General features: G+C 39.9%; 1 protein-coding gene across 2 annotated transcripts in view; it reads left to right on the plus strand.

The window, feature by feature from the left end:
- Positions 1 to 243: 243 nt before the first annotated feature.
- znf385d (zinc finger protein 385D) overlaps positions 244 to 18,531 on the plus strand; it is a 91,672-nt gene continuing 73,384 nt past the window's right edge. Inside the window, exons 1-2 of one of the 2 annotated variants that reach the window (XM_022193637.2) lie at positions 244 to 558; positions 11,698 to 11,840. In XM_022193637.2, the coding sequence (XP_022049329.1) occupies positions 537 to 558; positions 11,698 to 11,840 (165 nt within the window). In that variant the 5' untranslated portion in view covers positions 244 to 536. Of the gene's footprint in view, positions 559 to 11,697; positions 11,841 to 18,531 lie in introns of those variants that run through there. The other variant, XM_022193638.2, reaches the window with a different exon arrangement.

Genomic DNA, 18,531 nt, shown 5'->3' on the forward strand with positions numbered 1-18,531 from the left:
AGATCAAAATAAAGGAGAGACAGCGGGGGAAAAGAAAAAGTGAGAAAGGGAGGCAGAGGCTTGGTTGACACATAAAACAAAGATGAGACAACTAAAGAGAGGGAGAGAGGCATTTGTGGAGAAGAGGCTGTTGCTGGAAAATGTAGATAGACACTTCGGAGAGAGAAAAGAAAGAAGCGAAAGGGATTCAGCGCGTGGAGGGGCCAGAGAAGAGGAGGAGGAGGAGGAAGACGGAGGAGGTGGAGGGAAGGGAAGAGCTAAAGAGGAGGGGAGGGGACGAAAGAGGCAAGGGAGGACCAGTGCGAGGAGAGAGAGAGGGGAGAGAGGCTGATACGGAGGTCCACAGACAGCAGCGGCGTGCAGAGTGCAGCATGCAGACTGGCCATTGACGCTTCTGTTGGATTGAACACACATGCACATACACACACACACCCCTGAGGAGTGTATGAGACATGCCCAGGCTGCTGTCCATGGACACACACACACTGGCAGGGCACCAGAGAGGAAATACAGCAAACCCCCGAGCCTGAGGAGCTATGGAGAGCAGCATGTTCTTTGGTGAGTTTGTATTTATGTGTGTGTTTGCATCCATAATCTCATCCCCCGTGTGTGTGTTTGTGTCTGCCAGTCTGTGCAAAGTCCCTCATCTAAATGTGTGTGATCTTACTTCTCATTCTGGAGTCTAAAAGCATAAGCGGCACAAGCACTGGTTTCCATTAAAGGAAAAGAGTGTGAAGTTACACACCTCAGAGAGCTCATTTTTTATGTATGTGTGTGCACTGCATGTGCTTTATCACAGTCAAATGCAGAGTAGAAGTGCACATTCTCCCCCGTCTCCTAAATGTAAATGCGTTCCAGCCTGTCTGTTACTTGTTCTAAAAAGTATAAAAAGAAAAAAAAAAGATGGATCTGGTGGCTGAAAGTGTGAAGCTGCTCACTGAGGGCTCCTAAAAACACTGAATGAACCTGCTCACCAGGTGAACTCCTTCCTAAAGCTGTGTCACGCTTTATTGGACTTAATCCCAGATGGCTGAGGATTCAGAGTTTTGGATTTGATTGTGGCTGTTTAACCAGCTGACTGTCTGCTGGAATCCAAATAAGATTGGAGTTGCCGGCTTTGAGAGCCCTTGATATTCTATGTAGGATATTTAGAGGAATCGAAGGGAGACCCCCTTCCATTAGTTTTTACAGAAGAGACTGGAGAAGGCTTTGGAAGACTTAATGCGTGAGCAGCTTCTAGTCAAGTGCTCTTCTCACGGCTGGCTTACAGTCACATCGGAGGAATAATTACACAGGGATCCAGAGTTCTAAAGGGGTGATTTGTTAAATGAAAGACTCTTTTTTTTTTCATCCCGGGGATTAAAGCGATCTGAAGTTACAGACTGTGGCTTGTAAGAGCGAGACGGATTTTCTCTTGTTATGCCATACACAGAGGAGGAGGGGGGGAGGAAGGAAAAGGAGCTGGGAGCTTATAAATGAATAAGCTGTCAGGTGCAGAGACAGCTTCAGCTCTTTGAGATCCACCACCGGTGTCGGTCAGGTGTGAAACTGCTAGAAAGCAAAGAGAAAATAAAGGTGTCGCAGGTCTGGTTGGATGGATGGGTTTTGAGTTTGGGCTCGTTTAACCCAAAACCACGAGAAGGGAAAGTGGAAAAGCTTTCCGGCCTTCAACCAAAGAGCAGGTCAGAGAGGTGTGTTTAGCTTGGGGACGCTTGTCCTGTCTGCATTTTGAGTAGTAAGAAGCGTCTTATCTCCTCTGCTCGGACTAAAACAAAACAAAAGAAGAGTAAAGGTCACTGTTTGTGTACAGGATGTGCAACGTTTTAGCTTTTATGAATGCAGTCCTGAGTGCACCGCACACGCAAAATAGATGGTATCTCTTAAAAGATTAATAACGCTGTTTGTCCACCAGCTCTGCCTTACTGCTGGTTAACTAGAACATGTTTTCTGTTAAAATGATTTATATCAGGCGACGTATAAGACTCTTGACCTTTTTGCAACAAGATACCAGAAGTGAAACAAAAAATCTAAACAAACAGAGCAAAAAGAGGTATTGCCTGCACCAAATCCAGGCAGTAAATGAACTGTAACCAAGGAGGCTAATAGGTGTTGAGTGTGTGGTGCAATCATACAAGTTATTAGTGTTGTTGAGTCGAAGGCCTGGAGGAAATCTATTCGGTGTGTCTGCTGTTTGCGGTCGGCGTTTAGCAGCACATAAATGTCTTTTTGGTTAACCTCAGATTACAGAGCGCATGGGAAGTGATTGTTGGAGCCAATTCAGAGACATCTGTGTTTATTAGTGAGCTACACTCATGACAGCAGAGAGAGAGCTACAGTATGCTAATGTGAAGGGGATGAAGGCAGCAGCGAGTGTTGTTTAGCTCAAAGCCGGAATGTATGCCACACGCTGGCAAGATTTATGAAATTTCTAAAGAACATAGAGTTTATCCAGTAAAGGTTAATTGGAAAATCAGTGAAAGTATAGCTTTCAGAAAATAAGAATGCTTTAAATCTGCACTTTGTGCTCACTTTGTTCAGTTTAATAGGGGTGAAATGATTTTATCCTTGTCGCTTGAAGGGAAGTACTGATCTCACAGCATGTTAAGGGTCATGGAATACAATCAGCAAACTCAATGAAAACACAAAGGTGTTAATCACATCTGTACTATCATCAGCATACAAATGAGTTTCAGTGGAATTCAGATTTATCTAATAATTGGATTTATATTTGCTGAGGGGAGATGGACGGCGGTGCGATCTTTTTATTTTGAGGCTCCGTGGCTGCGCAGACTCTCAGCCACTCTGGACAGATCTTATCAGAGCAGCCGGCAGGTTCAGGACAGTAAGAGGAGGCAGAAGGTGGAGGAGAGCAGCACAAGATGATTAATTATTAATGCCAGTCGGCGTCCTCCAGACATCATTTTTACTCTCTCCCTCTCTCGACATACTGCCGCAGGAGTAAAAAAGCCCGAGCCCAGATACATGAATCCTTCAGGAAGGGCAATGCAGAGGACAGTCTGAAACACACCGCGATACAGTAACCGTACATATCCTGTCTAGTGAGCTGCTCTTAACATCTCGTACTGTACGTGCTGCATCATTAAGCTTGGTCTCAAAGAGAATGGATAAACAAAGGCCAGTGGGTAAAAACTTTCATCAATTCCGATCTTTTTCAAATGTTTCCACAAGTCAGATCTCATCGCAGTTCTACACCATTACACTTCTGGGCAAAGCAGGCAAAAAGAAAAGCATCTCAAAAAGCCTGAGGTTGAACGTGTGTCAAACGGTTTGAACTTCATTTGGTTCATTATTAGAATAAACCCCTAAAGCCTGATATCAACTGGCATGATAAGGTTGTTAAAGCTGCAATATGTTAATGTTTTTACATTTCAGGAGCCTCAGAACAGCCGCAGCGTAGCTTTGGTGTGATGACACAATGCAACCTGACAAGTTTAGGAATAACATTCACTCCTCTTTTAGCTTGGTGTTGGTCTCCACCAAATCCCGTGGGAAATATCTTCCTGTTTACCTGTTTTCAGCTATTTGGTCTGACATTTGGTGCTGCATAGGCAGGATAGAGGGACTCGTCAGAGCTTTTTTGTTTTTTGCAGAAGCCGGCTGCCTGTTGTGGCTGGAAATGATGACGATGAGATCAGCTGAATCTAAACAATAAAATACTGAGCTGTAAAACCAAAACAACGAGCTGAAAGCAGCTAAAAATGCCCCTACTGATCAGAGAGAAACAGCAGATGTAAATAACAAATTCTCTTTGGGTTCATCACAAAAAGTTTCACCTTTAATTTGTTGATTTAAAATACTGATTAGAGGAGTTTTATCCCCCGAATCACAAAACCTATCAACAGGTTTCAAAGGCATGTTTCTTTAAAAAATTTCCAACATCATCATTTTTTTCATAGCTAGAAAGGAGAAAGAACCATTGACTTTTCTGCTCTCTGCAAGTCCTTGCTCTGTGTTTTGTCATTCCAGTCGAAAAAGTAACCAAATGTAACCTTAAAATCTTGATATTATATTAAGGTAGCTTTATTCTACATGTCGCTATTTAAACTATGCAAAAAAAGAAAATTTTTCACTAAAAAAGATTCTGTCAAAAACAAAATTTAATAAAAAAATCTGCATTGCAGCCGTGAAGTGCAAGGACGCAAATTAAAAATGGAAATGGGAAGAAAAACCTGTAGCATGCAGAGAAGCTTTTTCATTTCTGGTGACAAATGTGAGCACTTCGAAAAATGTTGACATGTTGATTCCAGGTTATATGACTACATTTTTGTTAAGTAAATTGTCAAAGAAATTACATTTTTCTATTTTTTAAGATTTACATATTATTGAACTGTGGAAGGAAGCCAGAGTACCCGAAGAAAACCCACGAAAGATCCCATTTACGGGGATCTTGTAGCTGCAAGGCGATGGTGCTAATCACCAAGCTACTGTGCAGCCCTTTTTCAGGACAGTGTCAGTTAAATTTTCAGTGTGTAATATATTTAAAACATGTGACTGAGCATTACTACATGAAATACCACCAAAACTGTGGCTGCAGGAGCGGAGGAGCATAGCATGATTTTGTAAAATCATTGATGTGATGGTGTAAACACCGGATCAGACGCACTAAAAAATGTATGAAGTTTGGCCATTAAAAAATGTGGCTGGGCTGATGTCAGTGGAACCACAGAGCACATGCCATAAACTACCCCTGAAAGTTTACATCAGTTTTAAATCAAACTCCATTAGTCTCATTATTTAATAGTCAAACCTTGTGTGTCCAAAATTGCTACATTTGTGATTTGCTAATTGCATTGTTTAAAATTTAGATTTGAAATCAAATACTCATCTGCCCTATCGACTATTATCTCATTTTTTGCTGATAGGCTAAACCGACTATAATCACATCCCAATTTAGATTTTATCTGAATATTTGCAGTTAGTTAGTGTCTGGTTTGTTGTTTGACAGCTACAGGCACAAAGTAAAGCCTTTTTTGCAGTTTTCTGTGTGGCCGAAAATACTAATCTGTGGTAAAGTTTTACATAGACAAACAGTTTACAACCTCAACCACTTATAAATCTCACACTGAGCCACTGGATACTTGGTGGGAGAAGCTCACAGCGAGACTCACTGTGCACACCAATCAGTACTGGAGAGACTGAGAAGGTGCAATCCAGACATATATTCAGGCTTCTTACACCACTGACCTTTAGCTTTCTGTTTGTTTTTCTTTGACTTGTTGCGATTACTTTTGTTTTCATGAGTCCAACAAATGCCCCTGACAGAAAAATGGACTACAAGACGAAACTGGAAATTCGTCTTTTTGCATAGTTGGCCTCTAACTCCCAGGCTGCTCAGACGGTCCTCAACTAGTTATTTTAATGACTGCGACCCTCTGACCTTTCAGTGTGAAGCGACTCTCCTGAGCGACTCTTGATGCAAAGTAGATGAGAATATCGACGGCAGACTCTCAACCCACCTGGGCCCTGCACTCCACCAGCGGAGTCTAAATTTAGAAGCTGTCAACATAACGCAAATATTAACATTTATGGCTCAACTTAGGTTAAATATTGACTCTTCCAAACAAAAATGATAATCATGTGTGCCAGCTGAGTTCCTGACTTTTTCTGTGTTAGTGTTGGAAGTCAGTAAGGTTCAGTCTACCAGCCGTGCAGTCATTTTCCGGCTGTGCCTTATATTTTGCCCCCTTTGTTGGTGGTGACAGATGATCAGGCATAAAACTAAACCCTTCCAGGCAGGAATGCATTTCTGTGTTTTGGCATGTTGCTGGATTTTTTGCTTAATCTTTCACAGCAGGGGACAAAGAAAATCAGAATTACCTTTAACCATCTCAAATAATCTCAGGTTTGGGAATGTGTGTAAATTTAGATATTTATCAGTTATATGAGCTAATTATTGTACTTCAGACCAAATTCTATGGCACTCTATTCCAAATTTTCATCACATTCTTGAGGAAAATATCTGATGTTTTTTTTACACCACAGATTTGACAGCTATTTCTTCTTAGAATTTTAGCCACAAAAGCAGCTTTTCTCTACAGTCTTTCTAGTAATATTGGTTGGTTGGTCTACCACAGTGGTCCAGACTGAAATATCTCAACAATACTCAAATGTACTGGGATCAAACTTTGCACAGAAGATGAACCACAGTGACTTTAATGATACTGGCTTTTATTTAACACCACCTTGACATCGACGTTTGTCTTTTGGAGAGAAATATCTAAACTACGACTGGATTCGTCACTGTTAAATTTGGTTCAGACCAGAAGTCGTAAAATGTAGCAACTTGCACATATCAGATGCCTCACAGGATTTCCCTAAAAGCTGTCTTGCAGATCAGTCTCCTCTATTTTCAGTCACAGTCAAAGCAGATGACATCCAGGGTTTTTACTGCATGAAGGATTTTTTGGCGCTTCTCCAGGAGGCTTTTCGGTGCTTCCTAAAGAGACTTCAGCCAGAGCCAAAGGAAAAACAAACAAACAAAAGTCTTTAATTGTTCACTAAGGTTTCATTCACTCCAATATAGTAGACATTTTTGTTGATCAAAAGGTCAGAAATTGCACAAAAATGCTGAGATTTTTGTTAAATAAGGTACCACTGACTCATTGTCTTTACTGTACGTGGAGCAATCCTGCTAACTGTCAAGCATAGTCAAAAGGCCAGGTAAACCCTTGCTTGAATAGATGTCTGCAATGAGAGAGAAATAGCTTAGAACATGACACAGAGACCTTATTTAGCTTCATAGCTGAGTGTAAACTGGTCTGATATTTTTCTCAAACACCTAGGGCTGGCCCGAATAGTGGTTTCTGGTCTCCGGATATCCGGGCCCTATTAAAGACGAATATCTGAATATTCGTTCCGCCCCGTAACGTCCGACTGGGGGGGCGAACATTCGGACACCAAAATTAATATCCGGATACCGCCGTAGCGAACGAATATTCGGATATTCGGGATATTCAGGTCCAGCCCTACAAACAACATACATTCTCTCACTTTTCACAGCAAGATGGTAATGGCCAAATGCCAAACTTGAGGTTTCAAAACTTTATTTCTCAAACCAATGGGTGCTGTCACAGGCTAATATTTAATATACGGCATATGGTTTTTTTGCAGAATATCAGAAAATCTCCATTTACACCATTTCCAGGTAATACAAGCTGGTTTGATTATTTCCTGCTATAACATTAACGTGTGTGCATGTTTTAACAGTGTAGAATGTAAAAGAATCCTTTTGATGTAATTATTTAAAAGGGACTGGGAAAAAAAAGAATGGGCCATGTATGTTAATTTATTCTGCTTAATATTCTCGCCCCATTTAGAAGCAATCTAACACCACCATTCTTGTATTTGATACTGATATGCAGGAGTGCAGTTGCTATTCTTGATTTACAGTGAAATTATATCAGTCACAGGCACTTACATGCTCTATACAAATAACAGTGACTTGACTGGACTTGACAAGTATTTAATGTCCATTAATTACTTTTCATTCAAATGCAGCCCGTTATGCAGAAATATTTTGCCAGTCAGTGTTGCTTCCATGGCAACCCTGAACGCACAGAGCCCCCCTCCCTCCCCATACTACCAATCCTATTTTAACTCCTGGTTCAGATATTCATGTTGCCCTGAGGAGGAATTATATTAGCTTTGGTGATCCCTTTACTTTCCCATTAGTGCCTGCAGCAGTCCCAGATTTCAATTTTACCAACTTTGGTTCATTAACAAATATCTGCAAAATGCATTCTGTTCCTATTAGCCTTCATTTTAGCTTGAACTTAGTGCCCATCAGCAAATGTTAGCATGTTAACACATTAAATGAAGATGGTGAACCCGGTAAACAGCATACCTGTTAGACATAAGTGTATTAGGATGCTAATTTAGTTCAGAGCACCTTAATTTGTTACTGTGTCACATGTTTGATACTTTTACTGTGAAACATTATAAAAGTGGTACATAAATTCCTGTTTACCCACTGATGCTTCTAATATGTTAGGTCAACATTTTTGAATCTGGTAAGCAGTGGCCTAAGTATTCAGGGGTGGAAAGCAACTCAATTAATTTGCTTACCTTTTAAGGTGCTTTTCATCTTCTTTTTCATACTACTTTGCACTGTACTACATGGTAGAGTGAGATAATATATGTTTTTGACACAAAACATATGGTTAATAAGGTTCAGCAGCCAGCGGGCAGGCCGTTTTGATATCTGCATAAGCATTTTTCGAAATTAGAATGACACTGCCAACTCGATGATAGAAACATTATACACCGATTCTCATGAATCCGCCGGTATAAACCACTTTCAGATGTGATTACCACAGCGGGTAATATAAACACATTTGTCCGACAAACAACGACTATCCATCCATCCGTTCTCTATACACGACTTTAACGTACACAGCGCGACTCACATTTGCGGGTTCATTATTACACACAGATGAAAATATTCCACAAAAAACGGCCATAATCCAACCTTGGACATCCAGACGAAACAAGCCAGAAAAGTATTTTGTCCAAAACATGTCTTGAAGTCAGTATATAATCCACGAATAGGTCGTTTTCGAGGAAATGCACCTCGCGATGCGCGTCCAATATTCCCAGTATTTCTCATCATATTTTTATTTACAAATAAAATATTAGCGATTTTTTTTGTACTGAAAATGGCTGGAATTGACTGTACCTTATAGGGCTATAGTAATGGAATATGTAATGTCACACATTTAAATCCACAACAGTATATGAAGGAGTTCATAATACCTTCATAGTCCCAAAAACTTGACTTTAAAACATGTTGAAAGATCTCATTCAAGTAAGTCTCATGACTTAGAAGTTTTAAATGGTCTAATGCTATTTGTAACTCCGTCAATCGAAGAACAAGACTTTATTCTGAGTTCTGTTTCACTGGTGGAACAAATCAGCCTCATGTGATGTAGGAAAAACTCCCAGACTTCTGCCATGGTGGCATGTCAGATTTCATCTTCTATCAGTCAGCAAACCAAACATGACCCTATCAAACAAATTCACATTTCAGTTTGTCACTCTTCATCCCAGTGCAGACTAATCCTGCACATCAGGCCTGGTGTGTTTGAACGGCCTGTTTTGACTGTCGGGTTGATGAATGGTGGATTTGGCTGGGAGTGAGGTGAGGCGAGCCTGAGGACTGACGTCAAGCCGGCATGTCGAGAGATGGCACGGTTGGATGATCTCTCCAGAAGGACATGCTTTGTTAAAGTTGGGACTAGGACGTGCCTCCACATGAGAGACGGCATGTGTTCTTTTTCCAACAGATGGCAGCGCTCTGGCGACTGGAGGGAGAAGACAGAAGACAGAATGAGAGAAGGGGGGACAGTCTGTGGTTTTTCCCACTTCTTTATGACTTTTGCTTTTTATTTACCCTTAACCACTGACTGGGGACCGAAACGTGGCAAACCTTGTTTTTATTTGTCTCAAGACGGTGGTTTGATACTGTATCTGCCAGCTCTTTAGAGCCATGCTGGCCTGGAGTTCCACTGTTGTTAAATGTGCAGCGATAAAAAAAAAATCATCCCTCTGGTTCTCATTATAGCTTTGCGAAATAGCTTCTTTAATTCCTAATGTTTTGGAAGGCTGTGACAGTTTTCTCTGCCCCCTTTATTTCGATCCCACTGTTGAAATCAGCCCTGTGCTGTTTCCAATTGGTGGTTTAAAGGCACTCTGCTGGCGTGGCGCGCTCACATGACAATAAAAGTGAAGTATTTACTTTTGTTTTTCCTAGAGATGTGTGGGCCAGGCCTCTCTTGCTATTGAATCATCTCAGAGGACACACTGTGCTTGCTGCACTCATTCTCCACGTCGGCTATTTGTGGTGACAATTTCAGAATGAGAACATCTGTTTCGGAGAGATAAACATCATTGTAGCATCACACCGTGGTCATCTGCATGTAGAGCTTGTTTTCTGCAGACAGGACGGATCTGATCGTGATTACAAGGAGAAATTGAATTCAGTGAATTCACAGGCCTGCATCCACTGAATGACAATTCACAGTAATTGAAGCCATTCTCTGGACAGTGATGGTGGGAGAAGTGTTGAAATATTACATATTACAGAATATTGATATTACAGTAAATAAACACACACTAGTGTGTGTTTATTTAAGAGTACAGAAAGTAAAAGTGTTAACGTGATAGAATGAAATTTAATGAAAACACAAAAATAGTTCAAACATTTTCAAACGAAATGATACCAAAATTGAAACAAAAGCAGTAAAACCTTTAATTTATCTTTAAAGTTCAGTCTTGACTTCAGGTTCAGTAAGTGTTCTGTTCCAAAATAATACATCAAAGTACACGGACAAGTTTTCTGGACCTTGATGGATTTAAAGCTCAGAAAATCTAAGACACTCGGTGTTAAACAACTAAAAAACACGAGAAAGAGACAGTGAATAAGCAATGATCCACAATTAATTTAAAAATGCAACAAAATTGTCAACCTGGCTGCATTATGTATAATAATTTAGAATCCTTTATTTATTTGTAGTGTAAAGCGCAGGGGAAAAATAGGGATCATGGCTCCTTTAATAAGATATGAGCTCCCTTGGGCTCTTTTTGACACATGATGTGTGAAGTTTTTCAGGGTGTATAAAATATAGACGGCATGCTATTTTTGCATTTGTATTTTTCCGTGTCTTCATCATCATGAATCATGAGCAAAATGTGTCCGTTATCGATGTTTGATTCATGAATGAGGGTGACTCATCACTTATTCATTTTAATAAAGATGCTGACATGCATGCTGTTCTTGCCATCATCATCGAAGCATGACTCCTAACTATCATAAACTTCACTCACTTTCACTCAAAGATCTGAAAAAAACCCACAACTTCTATGATGCCAACTGCTGTAAAACAAAACAGGACAAGTCGAACCTGCCGCTGTGCTGAAAGCGGACAGCAGCCGCTATTTTTCCTGTTTTCTTATTATACATACTCTTATGGATTTGAATAATGGCAAGAAAAAGCTTTACAAATGCTGTATCTGTTGTTTCTAACCATGAAAAAGAGGAAAAAATGAAGTTTTCCAAACGTAAGTGTGGTCCGCATGCTGCTTTTGACCACATCTCACCGTCTTCATGGCTGAGATGTGTTAAAACAGTCCAAAACGTATTGTAAGCTGACCTTGAGCTGAAATCATTTAATCTCAAACATTGGAGTGTTACGGCATTTAAGACCTCAAAGAGGAAATAAGATTATGATAAGTTTAAATTAAAATAATGAAAAACATCGCTGTAATGTGAAGAAAAATGTAACTTTTAAATTATGGAAATCCCCCATAGGCCATGAGACTGGAGGTTTTTCCAGGTTTAAAACATTAAAATGACCTAGATTGCATATTTTGGGGATTTCCATGCCATCAGATGAGTTACAAGCTACTTTACCAACGGCCAAAAATAGTTTTTACTCCTGACATCAATTTAAATCTACAGTAAGAGCTCTGGAGCTGAAGTATGGGATGCCGTGCCTCTGCAGCCTAGGGTGCTCCACAGCTCCACAGAATTACATAAATATGATGCGAGGACGTTGAGATACGCAGACTAATCAAAATCTGAAGGTTCACTTGGATGTAAGCTGTGAGATTTTTGGCTCAGGCGTCTCTCCCTGCTGCTGTGTGCTCTTCAACATGTTGCCTTCGCTCTGCCTCCTACAGGTAACACATGTCAAAATGGCCTGATGCCTGCCCTGGTGCGTCCCACCCTCCCTGCTGTCCAGACCTCGCTGGGCATGAAGCAATTTCTCCCGATTCCACTGGATTCAGCCTCGGCGGTGAGCCTCTTCCCAGGATTCAACACAGTGAGTCTCAGCCTTATCTCTTTGTGTGTCACGTGATCTGCTCGCCGGTTCTCAGATGCTGTTTGACCCTCGCTAAGGTCACCTTGAAGGACACTCACTGCGATCAGAGCCGGAGATATGACTGTCTTTGTGTTTCCCTGCTGTTTCTCTTTACATTGAAATCATTCTACAGTGTCTCTATTTCTCATAGAGATCTATAATCTGCACATTTGTCATTATCTGCGTCTGAGCTGTTATTACCGCCTCAGAGCTACAATACGGAGCTTTCAGCTTTGAGGCAGCGAGGTTCAGCCTTCCTGTTCATGCGTCTGTCTTATTATCAAATGCTTGCTCATACATAAAACATCTAATTAAGTGATTCTTTTAAAGCTTGAATGCAAGTTTGAAATGGAGGGAATGCATTTGCTGGCGCTGACACTTCCCTTCAGAGGAGTACATGTTTCTGCGGAGAAATGTACGTTTCATTATGCAAACAATAGACCAGAAATTGTGCATGTCAAATATTTGAGTGCATTTCTGTTACCGAAGGTCTATATTTTCTTTTTTTTAGCAATGCCAAAATGCAAAGAAGCTTTTGATTATTGTGATTATTGTGCACTTACTCTGCAGATAGTTTACTTATTCTGCTTTATCGCGGTGATTTATAGACAGCTCTGTCTTTAAGCTCTCAGTTCAGGACTCATAAAGTGAGAGCAAGTTATTTCTCTTGGAGGAATTTGCCTGCACAGTACGACTCATCTCCTTGTTAACATTCACATCTGTTTTTATTTTTAGCCCAGACACAGAAACATACACAGAAAATATTGAAAACTATCTTTCATCCCGCTTGTTTAGCAATACAACAGCACGGCTGAAAACATGACAAACACATCTTGTGTGAACAGCCAGTGCTGTAGTAACAGCTAGAAATGCTTGGGAATTAAGAAAACTCTCAGAGCAATTGCAAAAGAACATTGTCTGTGTTGCACTAATGACTGTTTGGAATACTGTGGTGTTAATGTCTGCCACCTGTTCTTCAGAGTAGCATCAAAGTTCAGCTGCAGAAATGCTGCAGATAATTTGGAAACACTTTATTTTGCGTGTCTGTCCAGATAATTAGCTAATAATTTCCAAGATGTTTCCTGGAAAGTACTGCGTAATTTGGTTCTAATTACAGGGAAAATAGACGCAGCGTTTAAAAGTTACATTTTCACACAAATGGTTCAAGTAATTACAGGTGTAATCTAAAGAGTTAATGTACAGCCTCACAGCTGAACATCAAAATCTGTTCAGCTTGTCTGTTTTCTATATAATTAGTACTAAGCGCAACAATTATTTGCAGGGAACTTTATAGAAAATACCAAAACATTACACATCTATAAAACTAAGATTAACATAATACTCCTCCTATAGCTAAAATAAAATCCCCTCTGGTCACAATCAACTTTTTTTTTTAACCCTTTTTTAACCTTCTCATATAGTGAGAACATGAATTAAATTTTTAGTTGTTGAATTTCAGTTGTTTTATTCGTAAAAAATGTACAAAAACAAATCCTGTCAACTTGCAGGATTTATTTTCGCTATCTCCACCAAGGAACACAGTGAGGTTATGTGACGTTCGGCGTACATTTGTCCTTCTGTTAATCTTGAATCTGTCTGTCTGTCTGTGTACAACATGACTGAAAAATGGCATAATAGATATGGATGAAATTTTCAGGGAAGGTCAGAAATGACTCAAGGACCAAGTGGTTAGATTTTGGCAGTGATGCGGCTTATAGTCTGGATCCATGGATTTGTTAAGGATTTCCGTGTCATTTCAAGATAGCGGCACAGCATCACTGTCACTATGACAACAAGTGAACGTTACATCAGCTGCCTGCTGACGATCACATGGTTGCGATCCTACTACAAATAGAGACCTGCCGACTGATCGGGACTTATCCGTCAGAAATCATACAACAGCTGTGTAGCCTCGGTGAAGTACTCCGCTCTCTGAGTGCTTTTCTTGTTTGAATTTCAAATCAATTTCTGGTTTGAGCGTTTCTGGTTGAATTTCTCCAACATTACAATTTGCTGTTTTATCGAGTACAGCTGTTTTACAGTGCTGAATTGCAGGTGAGCCAGTGTGCTCATGCTGCAGACAGTGGGTAGGGGTGCTTGGAGAGAGATGAATTTAAAATTTTTTGATACACAGAGGCGTTTATAGGGGTTAAATCAATGATCGGAGGTGGGCTTTAAGACAAATATTGCTTGCTAGCTTTATGTGGAGATATATAAGCTATAATTATATCTATGCACAACTAACTTACATGAGAAAATGTGTTTCATGTCAGAATTAGGAGAACATGTGATTAGTATATTTGACATGTACATTTTAGTACCAAACATATCAATAAAATGTTCACTGACAACCTTATTCATGAGCTTTTTCAATTACCAATTCATTTAGATCATTTTTAAAGGTAAAAATACTGAAATTCTCTAAATTTGAAATTCTCAAATGTGTGATTGGATTGATGGACACACAAAAAATTCTCTGAATAATCGTGGATATTTTACAGACCAAACAACTAGTCTTTCAATTAAAATTTTATAGAAGCAATAGAAACAATAGTGTCACTCAGTAAAGAAAATGTACAATTTCTTCTCTCAGCAACTAAAGCATGAACAAATCTGGATATATGTTTTTGTTTATGTTCATAGGTCCACAAAATCATCCAAACTATTCTGTTGGGGTCAACCGATACTGTATTTTTTCAGGGCCAATGCTGATACATATTGTTAGTAATCAAGGAGACCAACAACCAGTATTTGAAACTATTGAAAATTTGCAGCAAAAATGAAAATCTTGTTGTTAAAATTTAGAATACCTCAAACTTTGTCACAATATTTACTGTAAAGCCTTTTTTTTAATTTTATTTTATGCCTTACATGATCACGAGGAAACTTTTGAACGTGTATTCTTCATGATTGGCTGTTGCTTGTAATGTGAGACCAATCAGATCGTGCTGTGGGATCGGAAGATATGGCTGCGCCAGAACCATTTATTTAATCTGGAAATGATGACGTAAAAGCCCCACAACAAACAGATAAACAGAATTGGTCAACCTCTACTGTGCTGTGATTGTTATTGGCTTGTTTTGTTGTATGTAAATTGGTATATCATGGGTATACTATTCATCTTTTGCTGATATATTTCCGTTTAAACCAGGGGAGCCATAGTAGCTGCTGTGAACTGCTTTCTGAAATGCGGCGGGAACATGTGGCTGCCCAGACCTCATTGGATTTGTGACCAGTGAGGAGCTACCTTTTTAAATGGAGCACTCACCCGGTGTGCATTTACTGTACCGGGACGCACATGCACTCGTATGGATCTATTGATTTTCTTTTTGAAAGTAGAAAGTAATTATGTGGAAATATGTGGCCTCACGCAGCTCGAATCACCAAGGTCATCAAAAAAATACGATGACTCTCGGAAAAAAAAAGAGAAACCCTGACAGATAAAAGTCTAAAAGGGTTTTTTTCATGGTCTCCTTATGAATTACGGGGATAGCTCAATTTAAAATCTACTGGAAAGAGACGTTGAAATATGGAGCACAGCTGGACAAGAGTGAGAAAAAAACACGCACATGAAGGAGGGGAGAAAAAATAGGGGACATCATGAAGAAAAGGCCAGATAACCCATGGGAAGATAGATTGTTTCTGCAAGGAGAGTTTCATGAGAAAGTTCAGGAATACTGCGTCCCTTTACTCGCCCTGTCTAATCTGTATTTAACAGACTTGTCTGCAGATAATGAGTAATACACTGGGAAGCCTCCAAATGGTGGAAAGCTGATACTAGATTAACACAAAGTAATCACCTCTCACTCTCCGTCGCACAGACACGCTAACACACACCATTCTCACTCTTTCAGCCCTCTGCCTTTCTCTTTCAGCCTCTTTCTGTTTCCCTTTTTGTCGCTTATTCTCTCAAACTTTCCTCTCAGCTCCTGATTTCCTAATCACCAGTATAATGTGGTGTGGATTTAAAGCAGGAGATGATACCAGAAGTTTTACAAAGGACTTCATACTGTTCTACATTCTGTTGTGCTGCAATACAAGCCCTCTGCAGCGCTTTCAACACCAGTGTAAGTTTGGTTTCACGGGTGCAACAAAGGAGCCTGTTCGCCAGCTTGCAGGTCTGATCGGATTTCTTTATGTGTCACACAGCGGGTGGTTTGCTGGGTGAGAAAAGATGTTTTTCAGATGATATAAACAGTGCTGGGTATGTCGAATGAGGCCACAGACAGAAAGTTCCGAAATGAAATTGAGTAGAACTACAAATAGGAATGAATGTTTGTGATATTTACTTTCACTAGTCTAGCATTTAAATGTAAAATTTAGAGTCAAAAATTCAGTATTTCACTTTGAAATTATGTGGCATTCAAGTATAAAGTTGCATAAATGGACTACTAAAATACATTCAATAAATTACACAAAGAACTTACTTAGCTTTAAATAAAATGTTGCTTTATCTGTATATGCACAATATGGCTTCACTCAAGCAGTTTTATTAGAAACTAAGAGATCTCTGATTATAATTGTGCACAGAAACCAAACAGCTGTTTGATTGAGTGGAGCAGATTTTGTGATTTACAGATCAGGCTGAAGCTAGTTTCCAGCTGCACTCTCACTGAAAGCAGACGCTTTATATCTGCTCAGATGAGGTCAGATTTGCTTACGTGCCTCCAGGGCTCAATAAACATTTGTGCTTGCTTATTCAAAAAAAAAAAAAAACGAGTGATCCTATAGATGATGATGACAGTTCTTCCATTAACGCACTGCAGCAGTAAGAACACACTTAATCTTGGCAGAATTCAATTTATTAGAGGCATTTTTCATACGTGGTGCAATCGGACTACAAAATGTGGATAGTGTGCGTGTGCCTACACCTGAATGACATAAGACTAATACCAAAGCCTCTTGTTGAAACTTTGCACAGTCTTGTTCTGGGATGAGTGACTGACACAGTCAGGAAGTCCTTAGCCAGAGGGGATGAAAGGGTGTTTGTTTTCTGTCTCTCTCTCTCTCTCTCTCTCTCTCTCTCTCTCTCTCTCTATCTGTCTGTGGTTTCCCCCAGTGGGAGGAGGGTCTTAATACAATAAAATGTAACAGAAAAATGTGGCTTCAAGCGATAGAGAAGACATCATGCATGTAACTACATGGGCTCAGAGACACATGGGGTAAAGAGGCCTTTAAGGAGGAGTTTCCAGCTCAAAAAGAGCTCAGATGAATTCAGAGGAAGAAGGAAAGGAGGATTTAGTCATGTTTTTACTCCAGGTGTTGAACATTTTATGAGATGAATAGATCTCCTAGACATTGAGTCACTTTTTAAAATCAATCGGTTGATTAGTTTTTTGTCTCTTAAATACATCACCTATTCACAGTGTAGAATATTGTGCATTTAATTTACAACAGAGCTCATAGAGAGGTGTACTACGAAGCAGGATTACTGGGTTAACGAAGTACATTGAGCCTAAAGTCAGACTTTTAAGTGACATGAAGGTGATTCTCTTTTTATCTGGTTTGATCACTAATACTGCACAGTAACCTGCTCCAGAAGACGTTCTGTTTACTCAGCTGTAAGAAGCATGCTTTTATTCTTGATCCTGATTTGCTATCAAGAATGTTTTACACTGCTAATACAACACAAATTGATTAGTGCACTGGTATTTATCACAGAGAATACTGAATCAATAACATTGATTGCTAGGGTTGTCCATACAGTGGGAGTCATTTCATATTTACTATTTGTCAATACAGAGTCCCAGTCTGATGCTATTTTCCCAGATAATACACACTTCAAGTACATCACCGTTATTAAAATCAGTCATATATATATCTGTAGGTGGTTACAAGCCTCGTTGTAATGCTGCAGTAGGACACGGTTTGAAATGTAGCGTGGAGAAGGTAGGGTGTGTAGTTGCTCCACAAGCTCCAAAACATGGCAAAAATTTGTATTCTTTACATGCATGTCAAAAAATGTGTTGTAGATTAGCTGTAGTGCCTAAGTTTTCCCCAAGGTGGAGCCTCTTACTGTTTAATATTGCAGCGACCTGGACAGGCTGTCACTTGGACTACAGGGAGTTTCATGTTGGCACACAGAGAGCGCTACGGGAGTTAGCCAGCAGTGGGCACCATGACAGAGACGTCTGTGATGCTAAATGTACTCTGCTGGTCAAAGTTGCCGAGGAGAAAAATTCAGTTCACTAAATCTGACTGCTGTTTGGCAGCAGCTGCAAACAAATGATCAGTCTTAGACCGATAATAGACACTGGAAAAATAATACTCACTTAAAAAATGCCATGACAGACCACAGTCCCGATCATTATTTAGGGACAGTGCCATTTAGTGATTATTGTGTTTAAATGTATAAATCTTAATGTGCGTCTGTTTCATTTCTACCAGCATTTCGATCTTGCCTTAAGTGCAGCAGCAGTGTTGCTGTTTTCTGTGATACATTCTTTATATCCCTCATAGCTCTGCAATATATCAATTTGTTCTTCTTGATTGTAAGTGACACCATTTGGGCAGTTTTCTGCACAAGACGAGTCACACAGTGACAGCATTAAAATGCTGCTTTTTGAGGCAGAGTGCTCCGAGTCTGATGAAGAAAGTCTTTGTTAATGAAACAGTCGATAACCTCCATCATGTTACCCATTATCTGTGGTTG

This window comes from Acanthochromis polyacanthus, chromosome 12 (assembly GCF_021347895.1).
Source record: "Acanthochromis polyacanthus isolate Apoly-LR-REF ecotype Palm Island chromosome 12, KAUST_Apoly_ChrSc, whole genome shotgun sequence".
Taxonomy (NCBI): domain Eukaryota; kingdom Metazoa; phylum Chordata; class Actinopteri; family Pomacentridae; genus Acanthochromis; species Acanthochromis polyacanthus.